Below are 18,405 nucleotides of genomic sequence, written 5' to 3' on the forward strand. Positions count from 1 at the left end.
GTGGACGTATATTGCATTTAATTATGGGGTATCAGAGTTTTTAGGGGGTTAACCAGGTTGGGATAGCTGGGATAGCAGGCTTGTTGTCTTGTTGTTTTGAATGTCTGGTGTAGATTTTTCAATTTCCTTGTTCTGTATGGGATAATGACAATAAAGATTATCGTATCGTATCATATATTTTTATCCCACCTTACCCTCCAATGAGCTCAAGGCGGCACCCAGGCTTATTGTTTGCTTAATGTTTAAAAATCTTGTTGGATTAATGTTTTGAAATCATGTCTGATTTTTATTTGTAACTATTTTTAACTGAAACTTTTTAGAACGTTACAGAATGCTTCCCCCACTTCCCAAATGTAGGTGTGGTTGGTGCTATGGAATATGAATTCAATCAATCAATTCTTCATCCACCTTTTACTCTCACAACCACGGAAAGCAGGTTCGGCTCAGACCCTCCAAGTGTCCCTATTTTCCAAGGACAGTCCCAGATTTACAGAAAGCCTTATCGGTTTCTGATTTGATCCTGGAATGTCCTGCTTTTCCTTAGGACATCCCTATTTTCTTTGTAGGGTATGGTAGGACGTCTCTATTTTCATTTGAGAAATGTTGGAGGGTGACAGCTGGAGTGACAGCTATTATTAAGCCATCATTAAATAGCAATTTGAAGCAGGGACGGGGAGCCTGTGGCCCTCCAGTTGCTGTTAGGCTCCATGTCTCATTAGACAGCAGGTCAGGGATTATAGAGGTTGTCATCCAACAATGTCTAGACGCTGGGAGAACGGAGTATGTACACATTTTCTTCCTGCTGCCTGACAAGCTTCACTTACCATTAGGCAGAGCGAGACAACCTACCTCAGTAGATTTTGGAATACTATTAAAAAGCAGCTAAGTGTTCATTTTAAAATTTATCATTATATACTAACCACCATTTGGATTTTCTGCCTCAGGCTTGCTCCAAAATGTCCAGAACTGTCTCCATCTTGGACTTTGTTCACTGGAATGCTTTTTTGCACAAGCTCCATTGAAATGAAGGGGTGGGGGGCACATCCTGGTGGATCATACCCATTACTTTTAAAGTCTAAAAATCAGCAACTGAAATAAGCCCGCACTGTGGGCAAGTAGGTGGAGCAATGATGAAAACCAAGGATAGGAGCAAATTATTTTGGCTATTAACAATTTATCCTGTACCGTAAAGTAGTGCAGAATCCAGGAAATATAGAGTAACAAATTCTTGCATCCTTCCCCGTGTCCAGTGATGTTTTGAACTATGGAGCTGGGCTCCAAGCCAGACCAAACCACTTTCAGATGTGCAATCAAATGCAGACCAGGTGGGATTCATTTCAGCATTTGTTGTTTTAATTCTCATTACTATTTTCCCAATAAAACAGAGTCATTTATCAAATGCCAAATTCATATTCAACACAGAGAAAGTCTGGATTCACTTAAGAGCATTTTACTTTGGCAGATTACTTACAGCAACAGTATTGAATGCACAGCGGTGGAGCCTGCCTTCCCAGTGCCCAGGGCTTGGAGGGCACCATGAGGGAGACGCCGGTGGAGAGGCGCATGCCCTTCTCAACTGGATTGGACTGACTGGAAGCGCGCCTGCCTCTTGCATCCTCATGTCGCTCTTCCAGCGCAGGGAAGAAGGGAGAAATGAGCAGGAGCAGCACACCCAGTCAGCCAGGTGGGGAAGTGCACTCACCTGCCGGATGCCAGCCCTGCTGCCCGTCCAACCCTGAAAGCTGGGTGATGCTTCCCTCAACGAGGGATCCTGTCGCGGGGGCACCTCGTTGCGATCCCTCCCAAAATGCGCCTGTGGCCACGAGTCTCCCTCCATGCTAGGCCACTGCGACTGCATTGTGTTGATAGTCCTTTCCATTTGAATTGTGGTGGAATGATTTCTTGGGCTCAGCCTTTGCTCCGGACTTTTTTGGGGAGATAGGTTTCCAAGCAGCATGGAAATAAGCATAACTCTTCCTTTGCCCTATTTGCATTATGCCATGGGTAGCCAAAGTTGCACGTTCAGGATGTTTTGGGCCTGCAACTCTCATCAACCCTGACCACTAGGACTGCTGGCTTGGTCTCCTGGGAGTTTTGCCCGTCTTTGTGTCCCTAAGCTGTCTGTGAAAGTCCCAGTTCCAGTCCAATAGCTTTTGGTACCGAAACTTCAAATGGCGACTTCCCCCTCACTATAACAGGCACACAATCCATCGAGAAGGCCCCTTGTGCAAAGCCTACACCAACTGCTGTGGACCTGTGCAAGGTGAGAAAAGTAGTAAAGATTAAAAAATATGGCAGATCTGCCTGGAAATATGTTGCCTGGTGCCCTGAGAAGCCCCTTCCCAGAGAGAGGATCTCATCTGCACAGGGTTGGTGCTCAGCAGCTCTTCGTAATATTTTGAATTACTATGACTTTATATTGTTGCTTTATGTTATTGTGTGTTGTTCCTTTATGTTATTATCTCTTATTATCTGTTGTTGCTTTATGTTAGTGTTTGATAATATAGTGATTCCAGTGTGTGTGTAATTTTCATTTTAAATTTTGTTTTGCAATTTCAAATAAACATTTTACATTCTTTAACGTATCCACTGACTTCCCTTCTTCTCTTTCCATGGTTCATTTTGCATAACTTACACCCCTGCATATTTTACAATAACTATTCCAATTGGTTTTCCACTATTACATCTATGAAAAATTATTTACTCTGTTGAATTTATCTTAATGGTGCCAGCGTTTTCAGCTGTACAGTTATTTTCCATATATTCAATAAACATTTCCCAATCTTATTTAAATGCATGTTCTTCATGCTCTCTTATTCTATATGTCAAATCTGCAAGTTGTGCATCTTCTGTCAACTTAAATTGCCAATCTTCTTTAGTTGGGAGCTTGCTCACTTTCCATTTTTGGGCTAATGAAACATGGGCTGCAGTTGTTGCATACATAAATAAACTTTTCTGACACCTGGGGGTTTCAGTCTGAGTTATCCACAACAGAAAGCACTCCAGGTGGTGGTGTTTTTTTGAGGGGGGAATAACTTTAAACATTTTTTTCCAGTTCATTATAAATCACTTTCCAATACTTTTTTACCTTCATTGTTTTTGTTTTTTAATGCTATGATTATTGTGAGCCGCTTTGATATTAACATTTGTTGTTGGAAAAGCGGAATATAAATATTAAATCAAAATCCCATCAGGTCCAGCCAGCATGACCAGTGGTCAGGGCTGAGGAACTTAAGTTCAAAACATCTGAAGGGCAACAGGCTGATCTGTAGAAACACGTTACAGAAAACTTTAAAGTTCTGCTGTTCAGAGATACAAAAATGGAACGTGTGTTGGCACTTAAGAATTATAGGCAGGCAGGAGGTGTCATCTAAAACACTGGGGTGGGGGCAGATCTGGGCAGACTACTCTTAATCCTGCTCTTGTACTCCTTACTATAAGAAAATAGTATGATGATGCCAGCATTTCCAGTAATGAAAGAAAAGAGCCTTTTTCCAGAAGCAGAGCTCTCTTTCCAAACTGCTCAAAGAGCTGACAGCCTCACTGATTACAGATTCCAGTCATTAACTGCCCCATGTTGACATACTTCTGACTTTAAACTCTTCTGGCAACTTAAGACTTTCAATATTTGCTTCATGCAATGAATTCAGGAAGAAAGTTTTACAGGTTTCCTCTGTGAAAGGGCTTCTTCAGAATGTTCCCCAAAGAATGCAATAGAATAGAAAGTCATATGCTTCGTAGAAACTCTTCATGTTGTTCCTGAGCTGCTGATCAGATCACCAATCCAATAAGGATTTCCTACGGGCTCGATGCCAAGCTGCTGCCTTAGAGTGTTGTGGGGTTGTAAGGTTTCGGGGGGTGGCAGAGGCTTAGGATAGGAAGTGCCCAAAGTAAAATAAAAACCACCCACACTTGCTAGCAGGATGGCAGCAGCCTCCTTAGGAAGAGGCCTACATTCACCATGGAAAGCTGAGGTGCTTTGGCTTAAAAGTTAACAAAATGTTCCTGCTCCCTTTCCTGGAAATTCTAGCTGTATGCCACCATTTTTCTAGCTAAGGAAACACACAGCTAATATTTTCAAGGGGTGCAGAGGTAGGACATTTTCTGGGGTGACGTGTGCACACGGAATTGCAACTCAACAGTGTGAGTGCCTGTCTTTAGGAATCCTCCATCATCCATGAGGAACCAGTGACCCTCCAGACGCTGCTCAACTCCCAACATCCATTATTCTCCAGGCAGCACAGCCAATGGTCAGGGTTGATAGAGAATTTTGGTTCAGCAACATATAGAGTGGCTGGGGCAACCCAGCCAGATGGGAAGGGTATAAATAATAATAATTATTATTAGAGAACCACAAGTCCTTTGCGAAACTTACAGCCTTTAGTTTCTCCACCTGCCCTTGTTAACACACTCGTTTCAGCAGCATCCACCTTTACTCCAGGGGAAAGCCAGGCTCTCTACTTCCCCTACCCCCAATTCACTGCTGAGGGCTAGCAGCATACCATAAGGTCTCCAGATCTGCCTTGACTCATGCATGCAATGGGTGACACCTCTCCAAGACTAAAAAGCTGCTGGATTGTGGTGAATATGTGAACTGTGGTCCATGGCACTCATCCATGCTTCATACAGACTCCTCACCACCACCCCAAATTAATTTTCACTTAGGCATGATACCTCCCCCCCCCCGCCCTATTTTTGATAGAACCTTTAAAAGGATCTGAAGTTGAGGATTAAGTTTGCTGGAACCCCCATTTTCCATCCTACGTCTTGCCAGTGATGGAACGATGACACCCTTCCTCCCGTTTCCATCACCATAACAGAAAAGCTGCATACACAAAACCCGTAAGATGGGAAAATAAAGATCACAAGGCAGCGTGTTTTTACAAAATGTCCTAGAGTGCTTGTTCTTTTATTCTATTATCAATTATACAATGTTTACATACAGATACGTTTTTTTTAAAACTGCTAAAAAAAAGTGTGTCAAACAAACATGTGGCAAATAACAAATGTATTTGATTCCCTTGAGTTTCAGACAAAAACAGAGTTAACAACTGGAATCCATTGATGAAAAATGTTTGGTTTGTTCCCCAGTGCAGCGGATCTTAAGACGCTGCCATGGAATGACTTTTTGCAGACCAAAATGCTGCCTAACCATTTGTAGTGAGCTGTAAATTGCACGTTTTCAACTCAGGCATTAAATAGTTTAAAATGGAGCCTACAGGCCTGTTTTGTTCTCAAATGCAAAGGCCAAACCTTTGCAGCTTGAGGCATCTCCAAAGAAATCAAATTACTGAGCTGGACAAACCGCTGAGATTAAAGAAATACCATTCAAAGGACCACACAAGTACCTTTAGTTTCAAGGAATGTCAAACACACACGCCCCTCCTTGTTCCTCTCCTGAGTTTCTAACATCAATCTTTGTTTAATATCTAAGTTGGCTGGACAGGTGGAAGAGAACATTTCTGCCATCACCTGCCCCCTCCCCACCCCCCAGCAAAGGCTGCACACAATTTGCAGCACTGAATTCTACAAAACAGAGGCAACATTAGGGCCAGGAATATGGCACAGCTGATTCACAGCCACATGGAGCCTAACCCCATACATATACATATACATGTGTATATATGTTGTTTTCCCTGACTCCATGCCTGGGGTTTAGCAAGTGGACTTGTGAGTATAGCAACATGGGGGGACAGTAATAAAATAAAGACACATTTCAGGGTTTCATGGCAAGCAGGTGAAAAAATAAATCAAAACAAAGCTGACAGTGGTGTGGCCGCAGCAATGGTGGTTTTCACATGTTGTTTAGCTCCAGTAAAGTTTGATCCAGCATTTGATGCATATTGAGGTTCTCTTCTTTGGCATGTGCCACTTTCTCTGTTTTGGATTAGAAAAGTCAAGTTATGAAAAAAAGGTCATTGTTTTATATTAATTGTACGCAGGCAAATATCATTTGTAAATGAGCATGAAGGGTGCATGACCACGACATATTGGGATTAACATAAACTAGGCGGTGACAAAGGCAACACACTTCAGAGCAGCCAGCAGCCCAAAAACACCTTTGCCAAATGAGAAGCAAGTTATCTGTTGGGTCCATCATCAAAGGAGGCAGCAGCCAAGAACTGGGACTTGTTTTGGCACAAAGACACCTGGCTCATATCATATCAAACATAACACCAAAGAACCAGGTGGTGGTGGGGAACTAAACAGAGTAAGTTATGCTACAAAATTGGGGAGTGTTTTTTGTTTTAATCCTAGTGGCACCAAAAACCCCCCATCGACCTTATGTCACATGACGGCTGCCACTGCTGCAACAGAGTAATTCAATGAGCTTTCTAATTTTTCTTTAAAAAATAGTAATAGGGAAAGGTACAAAAGAATGTCAGGCAGCCAGTTCCAGGGAAAGTCCAGGAGGAAATGCAAACATGTTCTTAAAAATGCTGATGACAAGACTTCAGAAGCAGTTCTACCCATTTGATATTTAACTACCAGAAAAGGAAAGCTGGGAGGGAGGACCAGTTTGACTGTATGGAAAAAAACCCCAGTTGACTTATTTTTACAGCAGCCTTCCAACCTCTCCCCGCAAAAGAAAAAGAAAGAAAAAGAAAGAAAGAGTTTTACAACAGTTCTTAGTTTTGTTACATGCACACTTTGTAGGACAGCCACTAAACACGCTTCAGTGATGCTGGCATAAGCACAGAAACTGCAGGACCACATACAACCAAACAGTAACAGTGACCTTGTTATGATGCAAGCGTACCTTTAAACTGACCTGAGGTTCTCAATAACGGCCTCTTCTTTAGGTGGGTAGTTTAACCCATAAACAAAAGCTGTTTTTACCGGGACTCAAACTTATGGGATTCAGATTCCAAATAAGCAGCTGGGAGTACATTTGATTTGAGATCTTTTAAATAAAAGATTCAGGTTTCCAAGTTCCCTCTGCTCCCACCTCTGTGTGTTACTAGTGAAAACTCCACTCTAAGAGGAAGGCTGCTTGATTTCCTCTCTGTAAAATTATCATCAGGCGTATAGCTGGTCTTCAAACAATAAAGGAAAAGTTCTAAACAGAGCACAACTGACTCGGTGAAATTTTAAAATGTCCCTAAGTCAAGCCAGTTTCACCTCCAACAATCACCGAAGCAATATTTCTTACTTGCACAGGACTCTTGCATATTTCAATATCAACTGAATCACAAGCACATTTGTTAGAAAGGGTTGGTTCCTACTAAAGCTTAATCCTCGTTCAGGGCCAACTTTAGTTCGTTAGTTAGACGGCGGTTTTGCTCAAGCTGCTGGTAGAGGTGGTCTGTGCAAGTCAGCAAGCGAATCAGGAGAAAAAAGAAGAGGCAGAAGGAACAGAAGGTTAGAGACAGACCAAAAAATTAACCAGAAAAATCACCCCATGCAGACAGCTCAGTAGCCAGAAAGACATTGGAAAAGTGCACAAGTTTCGAGCAATCCTGAGATGGAAACACAGACTTCAAAAGCTCAAACACGTCCCAGTGTTAGTGATAGCCCAGATGCTGTTGGACTACAACTCCCATCAGCCCTGGCCATTAGCCAAGTTAGCTGGGACACATGGAAGCTGGAGTCCAGTAACAGCTGGTCGTTACAGGCATGGCAGGAAGAACAGCCTACCGTCAAAAGTGGGCAATGCGCTCACCGCCAATAACCACGTTAGAAGATGACTGTTCATAAACTGGAGAACCACCACTCCTTTCTGCAGTGGGGGATGGTGGCATAGCACGCATTGGGGCTAGGCAGCGCCATTAAGGGTGGCAGGCCAGGAGATGGCCAAGTATCAGGTTTGGGGCACCATTCAGAAGATAGTCTTTCCCACACTGGTCAACCAAAATCTTCCACCCCATAATTCATCCCAGCTTTCCACACCTCTGAGTTGTTCCAGAGCCCTGAACAGAAGCCTTGCCCTATAGCAGCTTCCTGATGTCCTAGGAGGCTGTGGCATTTCCCTGGCAATGTAAAGGCTGCAGCCGGACTTTATTTGTGGCTAACTTTTTCAAACGCAAACACATTTTACACACGTTAGAGACATTTCTCTGAACTTTATCCCACTGATTTCTCCCACCTTCTTCAAGGAGCTCGAAATGGTGTACAGGGTTCTCCCTCTTTCCATTTTATCCTCACAGCAACCCTGTGAGGTTAGGCTGAGAGGCAGCAAATTGAACCCTGGTCAAACTAAGGCCCAGGGGCTGGATGCGGCCCAATCGCCTTCTAAATCTGGCCCACGGACAGTCCAGGAATCAGCGTGTTTTTACATGAGTAGAATGTGTCCTTTTATTTAAAATGCATTTCTGGGTTATTTGTGGGGCATAGGAATTCATTCATTATTATTTTTTCAAAATATAGTCCGGCCCCCCACAAGGTCTGAGGGACAGTGGACCGGCCCCCTGCTGAAAGTTTGCTGACCCCTGAAAGTCCAACACTCTAACCACTACCCCATGCCGGCTCCATTGTTGAACAGAGAGCACCCAGAAGCCTCTATGATAAGATCCAAGTGAGAGAGGCTTTCCTGCCTGTATGAAAAGATCCCTTTATGGTCTCTTTATAGTGGCTAGACAAAGGGCAGGGTGTCGGATGCCTCATTCAAAAAGAAGTTTCTGGACAGCTCTTCACTGCCTCCTTTTATCCCCAGAAGAACCTCAAATATTCCATAAGATATGCATATGTTTATGAGACTGCATTTTTGTAACATGCCCTGCAAATGAGGGTAAATAAACTGGACAGAATTTGACCACAGGAATCATATTGCCGGGAGATACGTTTGATGTGATGACTTTCAGTACTTCAGCTGCCCTTTTATATTTCTTTAAGTAATTTATTGGTAATTTGTAATGTAATTGTTATACGTAATTTATTGGCATTGAACTGTATGTCCTGATTCTTTTACGTAACATGTTGCTTTGAGATTTTGATACAAGGCGATGAACAAGCTAAATACATAAATGACCATGGAGAGGCTAAGGCTTGCCCCTACATTGTTTTCTCAACATATTTCAAGTATATAAAAATAATAGCAGTTAACACATTTATGGTTAACCAGCGAACTAAACAAACATAGAAGCCCAGTACCAAAAGTGTGACACAGAAGTGAAATAAGTCATGATAACAATAGAACAAAACTGGTAACATGTCCATTTTCATTGACATGAAACACAATATACAGTTGTACCTTGGAAGTCAAACAGAATCCGTTCCAGAAGTCCGTTCGGCTTTCAAAACGTTCGAAAACCAAAGTGCGGCTTATGATTGGGTGCAGCCCATTGGAAGCCCTGTCAGACGTTCAGATTCCACAAGAACGTTTGAAAACTGTAACACTTACTTCCAGGTTTCGATCTTTCGGGAGCCAAGGCGTTCGAGATCCAAGGAACAACTGTACATATCTATTCAGAATTTGGTTACAAATTGGTTTAATGGGCATGCACCCACTTTCTTGGGAGTAAGCAACACTGAATTCAGCTGGGTCTAGTTCCAAGCAGACATTCACAGGACTGCAATGTTAGCAATGTTTCTTCTCATATGAGGATTATGCTTTCCTCATTTATCTTCACATTGCATAGATGGCTTATGATGAGGATTCAAATAAAATCGAATTTTGCCAGCTAGCCATCAGTTAATTCTGGAGCATTTCCATTTTTCACAGATGAAACAATTATTGTATTGTATGTATCATCACATTTTGTTATTGTCCTGTCCATATCATGACTTATTTCCATTTGATCACTCTTGGAGATTTGGAGTTGCTTTCCTGCCTAGGTCTTCAGAGGAAGACAACCGTTTTTGCAAGCCAAATACCACCCTGGCAACCAACTGGCCAACACCTTCACCAGCAGGCAAATGTTTCCAGCCAACAGCTACACTGGGCAATTCCCCAACCACAGACTGATCCACGATGGTCCAAACCAATATGAATTGTTCAGCCTGTGACATGTGAAAAATATATGTTCAAAAACCTTCTAATGAACACTTTGTAACTGACCAGCTGGGAAGAGAGGAGGGAGCCTATTAAAGAGGACTTAACAGATTTCTCAGCCTCAGCTCTTTGCTCAATCTGGGTTTTCATCTTCCTTTGCTGGATGTGGTTCTGCCACCTACCCCTTTGATCGCCTCCAGAATCATAAGGGTTAGAACTGTGTTTATTTTTAAGTGGAAGCTGAGATTCTCAGAACACTCAGTTCTGAGAGTGTCCACACACAAAAGCCTGGCTACAGTGGACTTTCACCATACGCAGAGACGCTTAGTTCTGAGCTGACAGCCTTCCAAATGCCCACACCTTTAAACAAATAGTTCTTAAGAATCCAGCCTATATTGTCTCACCTGGATAAGAGGGAGGGAGAAGTCAAGGAAGAAAAAGGAAACTGGCTTTATAAAGGAGACCCTTCCTCCACTCTTTCCACCCAACAAGGGGAGGTTACACTACGGAGGCTGCGTTCTTGGATTAAAGACAGGAGGTTTGTGAAATGGGATGAGGGATGAGAGTGGAAGAGAGAGGCAAAAAATAAACTAAAATAGAAAGTAAGAATAAATCCCTAATGGCGAGAAAGCAGATTTTTTTATTTTATTCATACTTGAAATGATGGAAATAAATAAAAGAAATAGCAAAAGAGATACAGCTTACACAGTGGGATTCTTTTTTTATTTTACACTGAAGGTTGGCCAGTTTCTGTACAGTCGAAAAGGCACAGAAGAGGGAGGAGAGAGGAAGAGACAGTGTTCACCCCACGTCCTGCGAGCAAAGGGAGAGCTAGGAGGAAAAGGTTAAAGGGAAACTGGGCGAGAAGGACAGGACCGTGTACTGAGAAACAGCCAGCAGCTTGGAAAAGATGGGTTGTCCAGCGTGACGAAGGTGTCTTTGGAGGAGTGAAGCAAAGACATTTATCTGCACAGAGATAAAAGAAAGGAAATGAAAAAAATGGCATCATGGATGGCGTGGAAGAGGAGGAGCAAGACAAGGGGGAGGAGCAAGACAGGAGAGAGGCAACAGGTCAGAGAAACAAAGACGGCTTTGATCAGAGGGTTGCTCCTGCTGTAATGACACATTTCACAGCTGGGGCCGTCAGCCCTCCCAAATTGGGGCGGGGTGGGGGGCTGCCAGAGCCAACATTTTTCAGTACCTCCAAACACTGCACTCAGAACATGCCTTGCTCATCATGACAAATTTATGCAAATCAGCCTGGGAGGGAGGGAACTTTGAGCTCATGGGCGTCTTAATTGCATCCCCCCCCCACTTTAGAGTGACTGGGGTGACAAAGAAAATGACCGTCAGTGTAAGGGGTGCAGGGTTCGTTGGAGGGAAGGGGCCAATTGCCCCCACAAGCACTCTTGGCACGTATTTCTTTTTAATATTCACAATTAATATTCACTTTCAAAACATATATAGAAAAAACGGTGTTAAATACATCTATTTCTGCAGCTTGATTCAGAGTAACTCTTGGCACACACCATTGAGTCAAAAGCAACCTGGTGCTCTCCAGATGTGTTGGACTCCAACTCCCATCAGCCCCAGCCAGAATGGCCAATGGCCAGGAATAAGGGGAGCTAGAGCCAAACACCGCAGGGGGCAGACCAGGGTGGAGAAGGCTGGAAGACCCTCATTCACACACCTGCTATTTCAAGCCAGGCATATCCAACTTCCTCACCTGCCTTTTCCAAATTCTCTCTCAGGCAGGACCTGGAAAAAAATCTCTACTTTCTCTAGCCAAGAAGGTTATTGTGTTAGTGTGCAATGTTCAGTCAATATGCAGAAATTTTAAAGTACTGAAATTTTGCAAAGAAGCTAGCCATGCAATTTGGAAAGTAGGTTGAGATTTCCCCTTTTGCTGTTTTTAAATAAGTTAGCAAATTTCTTGTTACGAGTTCTCCGTACAGGACAGTTGACTTCTGCTCAGCATTTCTTAAGACATTAAAAAGCAAATCGACCCCACAGACTCAAACTCCCAGCAATTTCCACTATTTATGGGCTACTTGGGTGTTCTAAGACTCAGCTCTGCTGGTACATTATTTAAGCAATTTCTATGCCTTTTCCCCTTTCCCTAACTAAGGAATAATTATTTCAAAGAAACCTGCATTCCATCTTTAGACCATGCCCAACCACTGGGAAGCAGGCAGAGTGTGAAAGCAGCAGCTCCCTTTGGCCGCTGGATTACACCAATCCTAAGACCCCAAGATCTCTCCACAGAAATAAGATATATGGACTGCAATAAACTGCAAACTCATCCTGAGCTGCATTTTTTTTGGGGGGGTGGGGGGGGCAACTGGTATTCAGAGGCATGTCTGTCCTGAATCTCCCAAATGTCATTGAAGATCCCTGAGTGCTCCTGTTCAGCCCTTATTTCTCTTAAAGCAACATGCACCAAAGTCTGTTAACTACACTGAACCTCTTGCATAGCAGAAATGCACGAAATAGTGAAGCAAAATAATATTGAGAAGCAGGATCCAATAAGTGTGTGGCTGTTTTTAAAAGCAGGTGGCCCGCAGGTTGCATAGTTTATCCAACCTGAAGTATGTTTACTAGGAAGTACATTCCACTGATTTCAACTGAGTTCATCTCCTAGTAGTGGAGGTTAGGAATGCAACCATAAAAACTTACTAAATTTGGGAACAGGACTTTAGAAATGCTGCAACAGAAGAGAACTTGAAGGAGAAACACTCCCAAAAGGGTGTAGGGAGAGAGCAGGATGGACACACACTTAGGTAAAAATGAGCCTTGTAGGAATGTCAGATAAATTCATCAATCCAAGCATGAAACTTGCCCACTCTTTATTGCGATAGAAAAAACTCAAAGACCATTGAATTTCCCTCTCGTTAAGAGAGTCTGGTAAGTTGCCCAGCAAAAAGAATTTCAGTGGGTGGCTGGGGGACCTCACAGCTGATTGCCAATAATTGTGTTATGAATTTGGCTGCCAGCGAATCTATTGCTGACTAGGAATGCCTTGTGCTCGATGAAACCACGAAACTGGCATGGAAATTATTAGGAGACATTTAACAAACTCTCCAAGATTTTAAAGGCTGGAAGCTTACTTTCATTTAAAACGTTTCCCCCCCCCCCCAGATGCTTCCATCAGACCACAGCCATGCCAGCACCAGGGTGTGGAGAGGCCAGCCCTGCACTAAAGAGTGAGCCAGTTTAACCTGCAAGGCTGCAGCAGCGAGGCGCCTCGGGGGCAGAGGGGCAGGCAGAAACAGGAGGCCAATTACATGGAAGTCATGTCGTTGAGAGCGTGATCCAGCTCCTCGCTGATGGCCTTGTACTTGAGTTTCTGAGCATACAACTCATCTGAGAGTCACCAAGGGGAAGGCAGAAGAAGTGGGAGGAGGAGGAGGAGGCAGTGACCAAGGGTGATGTGGAAGCAAAACACCGTCCGGAAGTCATGGCAGCCAGGAGGGGAGAGATGGAGGTGTGTGGAAGGCGGCAGCGTGTGGCACAGGAGAGGTGTGAGAGAAAGCAAAAGAAAACAGATGAGTCAAATGGGTTCAAAAAGAATTCAAGCAGTGGAGTTGCTAGATGTGGGTAGAAATAATAACAAAACAGCAAGCAAATGGTGGGAAGCAAACATCAAAGTGATACTGCAAAAACTCTCCTAGATGCTAGCTTTCCATTAAACCTGGATAAAACTTGTTCCCACTTTTCTACATGCATTTGAGCTGTTCCATCTCTGCAGCCAAAAGCTGTACAGTTTAGACCAGCCTTCTCCAAGCCAGTGCCCTCCAGATGCTTGGACTACAATATCAGCTCCAGCATGATGCAACTGTGCTGGCTTGGTGGTGTGTGTTAAGAGTTGTAGTCCAAAACATCTGGAGGGCACCAGGTTGGAGATGCCTGTGGCCTAGACGCAGCTTGAAGCAGAAGTTGCACAGCCCCCCCAAGGAAGGCCAGAAACACACTGGGGCACCAGCATTTCACCAGAGGGAACATTTTTCTCCAGGACTTGTCAAAGTCCTTATCTCTCCTACTGCTCCCTCCGATACTGTCATTGCATCAAGGGGCTTGAACTCTTGGACCTGGTGCCACTGTCACAGGGTCAGAAAGCAGATTGGCTCAGCAGAAAGAATAGCGCTGAGGCCCAAGGGGCTCTGAAACCAAACTCCTCCTTTCCCCCGGGGATGTAGGCCAGAAGCACCAGAACACACAAGCTGGCAAAGTCCAAGTCCAAAACATTCTTCCAGTGTAACAGCAGACAACCCCTTCCCACGCAGCAGTTCCCTACAGAATGAGAGCAGGGTCAGGCCTCACACCCCAACAAGAACAGGAAGACTTGAGGGAAGGCTCTCCAGCAACTACTTCCATTTCCCCAAGTGTCCAACCAACACAGAAGAAAATTCCAAGGACTTGTGAAGACCTTGGAAGCAAAGGGTGCATGTAACTGCTAAACAGATGCTCCCCATTAACACACAAGCAAGGCTTCAAATGTCGCTGACAGTGGAGTCAGTAGGTGCCACCAAATGGCTGTCTTGACCTTCATTCATCATCTCCATCAGAAAACTATGTCAACTTGCAACATTCCTAATGGGAGCAACTGCAATGTGTCCCTTGGCTGACATTTTCAGCCAGTAATCTTAAGGAACTCATAGCATTTCCTATCTGACTTGCTCATTTTTCACAGTGGAATATTCCACAAGGACCAGGAGGAGGAGGAGGTGGAGTTCAATACTCAAGAGAATGAAGTCTCGAGACACCAAAAGGACAGAGACAAAAGAGAAAGATGCAAAAGTAAAACCTTCTCTGTCTAAAGCCAGTTATCAAACATTCTGAAGCCCCATTTTCAGTCAATTGTTATTTATCTGCCCTGTTCATGCGTTAAAGGTAAAGGTTAAGTCCTGTCAAATCGGACTATGGGGTGCGGTGCTCATCTCACTTTCAGGCCAAGGGAGCTGGTGTCTGTCCGCAGAGTTTTCCCAGATCATGTGGCCAGCCTGACTGAACCACTTCTGGTGCAACGGGACTCTGTGACAGAAGCCAGAGCGCATGGAAACGCCATTTACCTTCCTGCCACAGCAGTACCTATTTATTTACACGCGCCGGTGTGCTTTTGAACTGCTAGGATGGCGGGAGCTGGGACAGAGCAACAGGAGCTAACCCCATCACGGGGATTCAAACTGCTGACCTTCCGATCAGCAAGCCTGAGAGGCTCAGTGGTTTAGACCACAGCGCCACCTGCGTCCCCTCCTGTTCAGCCAGCAATCTTCCTCCCTTGCCTAGTGGTCACTTCCGTTCCAGACGCAGTGATGCTAGGGAGGTCTCTCAACCTCTGCTGCCTGGCACTTATCCATAGCAGATGTTTACCAGTATTGACCAAAAATTAGCAATTGTCCACTGTAAGTGCCTACTTCAAAGATGGAGTTTGCTGTCTCAGCCTTCTAGGTTAGCAAGGCATACAAATAAATAAACGTACCTTCTAAGTCATCAATGCTCTTCTCCAGCTTAGTTACCGACCTCTCTGCAAACTCAGCTCGGGTCTCAGCCTGCAGGCCAAGAAAACACACAAAGGCAATGGTCAAAAAGCACAAGGAAGGTACAGGAAAGCTTCTGCATTGTGCAAAGAGGCTGGGTGGCGGCAGCAGCAGCAGAATCTTCCAAAACAGAGTGGGAAACCAGCTCCAAATACAACAATATAGCATTTCAATTATTTTTATTTATTCATGTTGTATCTTGCCCTTCCTACCAAAGGAGCCCAGGGCAACAATTATATTTATAGGTGACATCCAATTACGTTATGCTCAGAGCAGAACTATTAAAATTTATGGACCCAAAATCAATGGCCTAAAATTGGATGCAGCCCTCTGTTTTTTAGTACATGGAGACCACAAAGGACATTTTCTGATCAGAATGGAAGTTTCCCAAGAGCAGAGCAAAGCTCTCGTGCCCTCCACTTCATGGTGTTTGGCCAAAATCTCTTAAAAGCTGCAGGGAAAAGAAGAGGGTTGGCTTCTGTCGCAAGGACACAGCGGCATTTTTACCTCTTTCAGTTTGTCAGTAAGGACCTTGATCTCCTCTTCATACTTGTCTTCCTTCTGCGAGTACTGTAGATTAAGCAGACCAAAGGAAGGTCAACTGAGCAGACATGGGCAGCACTGAGGTGGCAACGTCCAATATCTTTACAATCACAAGTTGAAAGACCACTAAAAATAACTGCATGAGAGGAAACCAGCAAAACTGCAATGCCAGGAGTAAGTGTTGAGATTTCATTGTGCAAGCCCAAGCAATAGCCTGTTGTAAGCTAAATGCATTAACAGTGGGAAAGCTTATAACAGGAATGGCCCTTCAAATATTGCTGGGCTCCCAAATCCCACCACCACCACTGACCATTAGCCACACTGCCTGGGTCACTGGCTCCCCACCCTGGCTTATAGCTCTGGCTCAAACCAGCTGTTTCTGCAGGACTGCACAATCTCTCTCATGCCCGGGAGGGCGGGAATATGGAAAGATGTTTGCACTACAACACAGAACTCCTGACACAGGATGATTAAAAGATAGCCTATTGGGTTCGTTGTTCAGCTTCATAATGCTACAATCCACATTTCACACTGAAGTCACAGTCTGCTCTTGAAAGCATCCATTGCAGATTCTCAGAAATCCAGTTAAAGGGTCAAAGACCCTTTCATCTGGCAACAAGTGACTGTTGATGCCGAGTTTTGCTCTCTCTCTCTTTAGAATAGTAATAAGAAATCCACTTTGCAACCCTAAACAAAACTGTTATTATACTATTTTATTATTTTATTGATCTACAGAATGCTTTTACAGTTCTGTTTTACTGTGAAGAGGGATTATTAAGCCACTCAAGGAATTGTAGTTTCAGGAGGGAAACAGGGGTCTCTCCTAACTACTCTCAGCACCTTTAACAAACTGCAGCCCCCAGATTTCTCTGAGGGAAGCCACAACTGTTTAAAGTAGTACCCTAGTACTTTTAATTGTATGGTGTGAACGTGGCATTAGAAGCATCAGAAATAAGTGGAGAGTAAAATATTAAAAAAGAGTACTCGGGAAGTAAATTCCAAACTGGAGGCAACAGGACTTACTTCAGAATAAACATTCTGACAAGTGGCTTGGAAAGCCCATCATGTAACATTTGCACCTTTCGCAGCTAGACCATACCTTTTCTGCCTGAGCTTCCAGCGACCTCAGGTTGTTGGTCACAGTTTTCAACTCCTCTTCAAGTTCAGCACATTTGCTATTATTTTGGAATGGAGGGAGGAAAGGGGCCAAGAGGAAGAACAGTCATTGGGGGAGGGGGGAGGGAAAGAGAGGGAAGAAAAGATAGAGAAAAATGAAAACTGAATCTCAGAGTTTAAGAAAGGGCCTTGAAAGAAGCTGAACCCACTTGAGATCAAAGAGATAAATTAATTGCAGAACCCAAAGTTGCTTTGAAGGACTCCAAAATATTGTCCACAAATCTGCTATGCTACTGGGGCATCACACACGTGCTCTGGGTTGGGTGAGCCAAGAGTCCCTGGTGGAAAGGCCCCCAAATGAACGCTGCCACATTTCAGCAGGGCCAAAATGGCAATTTTCGAACTGTCTGCAGACCTGCAACAATCTTCCGTCTGGATTTTCCATGGAATTCTCTTTCTGCACTCAGGGGCCAATGCAGATGTGACTTGTACAAGCACAACTGTGGGTTTTAAAATAGCCAGGTTGATTCAGAATTATTTATTCTGCCAACGCCAGATGTTTTGGACTACAGATCCCAACAGCCCAAGCGGCAGCTGTAGCCCAAAACGCCTGAGGGCCGACTTATCCAAAACTCTTCAACCAACCCAGGAGGTTCAGCTTCTTCTTGGGGCTCGATCAGCTACAAAAAAGGTTAATCACACACCTGTGCACACACACGCTGGCATCCACACCAGAGACGAGAGAGAGCAAACACAGGAGAGGAAGGAGAAGGATAAAGGGGAGATCCAGCCACTACTGCTAAGAGGCATCTAACTAGAAGGTCAGGGTAGCCGGGAGATTTGGGTGGCAGCTAAAAAAACCTGATCATTCGGTTCACAGATACAGAGGTATGTTGTCTCCAGTACCTTCTCCTCAGCAGCCATTAATGCTTTCAACGTTTGATCCATTATCCTTAACTGTTCCTCCAGCTGTCGGGCTTGGCTGTTAGTGAACACATGAAAATGCACAAGAGCCATTCACAAAACAATCCGTGTGCGAGTAAAAAAGCATGCAGTGACCCAGACCAAATAAGAGAGGCCCCCAGAGGAAACGATTCAGACACCACGGAAGCGCACAGACGTACGCAGGCGCAACGACACGCACACACACACTCAGGCGTGCCAAGGCATGCAGCAGACCCCCGCAGCTGCCGCTGGAAGATAGCCAGTCACCGTCCCGCACCAGACACTCATGTACTGCGACATAAATCACACTTGCCACACGGACCCCAGAGCCCT

The 18,405-nt window shown here is 44.3% G+C and overlaps 1 protein-coding gene across 18 annotated transcripts in view; it reads right to left on the minus strand.

Moving 5' to 3' along the window:
- Positions 1 to 4,877: 4,877 nt before the first annotated feature.
- TPM1 (tropomyosin 1) overlaps positions 4,878 to 18,405 on the minus strand; it is a gene marked incomplete at its 3' end in the record, with an annotated part of 51,875 nt that continues 38,347 nt past the window's right edge. For 4 of the 18 annotated variants that reach the window (XM_083475995.1, XM_083475996.1, XM_083475989.1 and 1 more), the window contains 4 exons: positions 17,111 to 17,186; positions 15,976 to 16,038; positions 15,411 to 15,480; positions 4,878 to 5,877 (listed from right to left, as the gene is read on the minus strand). In XM_083475995.1, the coding sequence (XP_083332121.1) occupies positions 5,795 to 5,877; positions 15,411 to 15,480; positions 15,976 to 16,038; positions 17,111 to 17,186 (292 nt within the window). Of the gene's footprint in view, positions 5,878 to 7,220; positions 7,307 to 10,551; positions 10,898 to 13,211; positions 13,295 to 15,410; positions 15,481 to 15,975; positions 16,039 to 17,110; positions 18,110 to 18,405 lie in introns of those variants that run through there. The other 14 variants (XM_083475993.1, XM_083475994.1, XM_083475999.1 and 11 more) reach the window with 8 other exon arrangements.

Source organism: Podarcis liolepis, assembly GCF_965112155.1.
Source record: "Podarcis liolepis genome assembly, chromosome: 14".
NCBI classification, from domain to species: domain Eukaryota; kingdom Metazoa; phylum Chordata; class Lepidosauria; order Squamata; family Lacertidae; genus Podarcis; species Podarcis liolepis.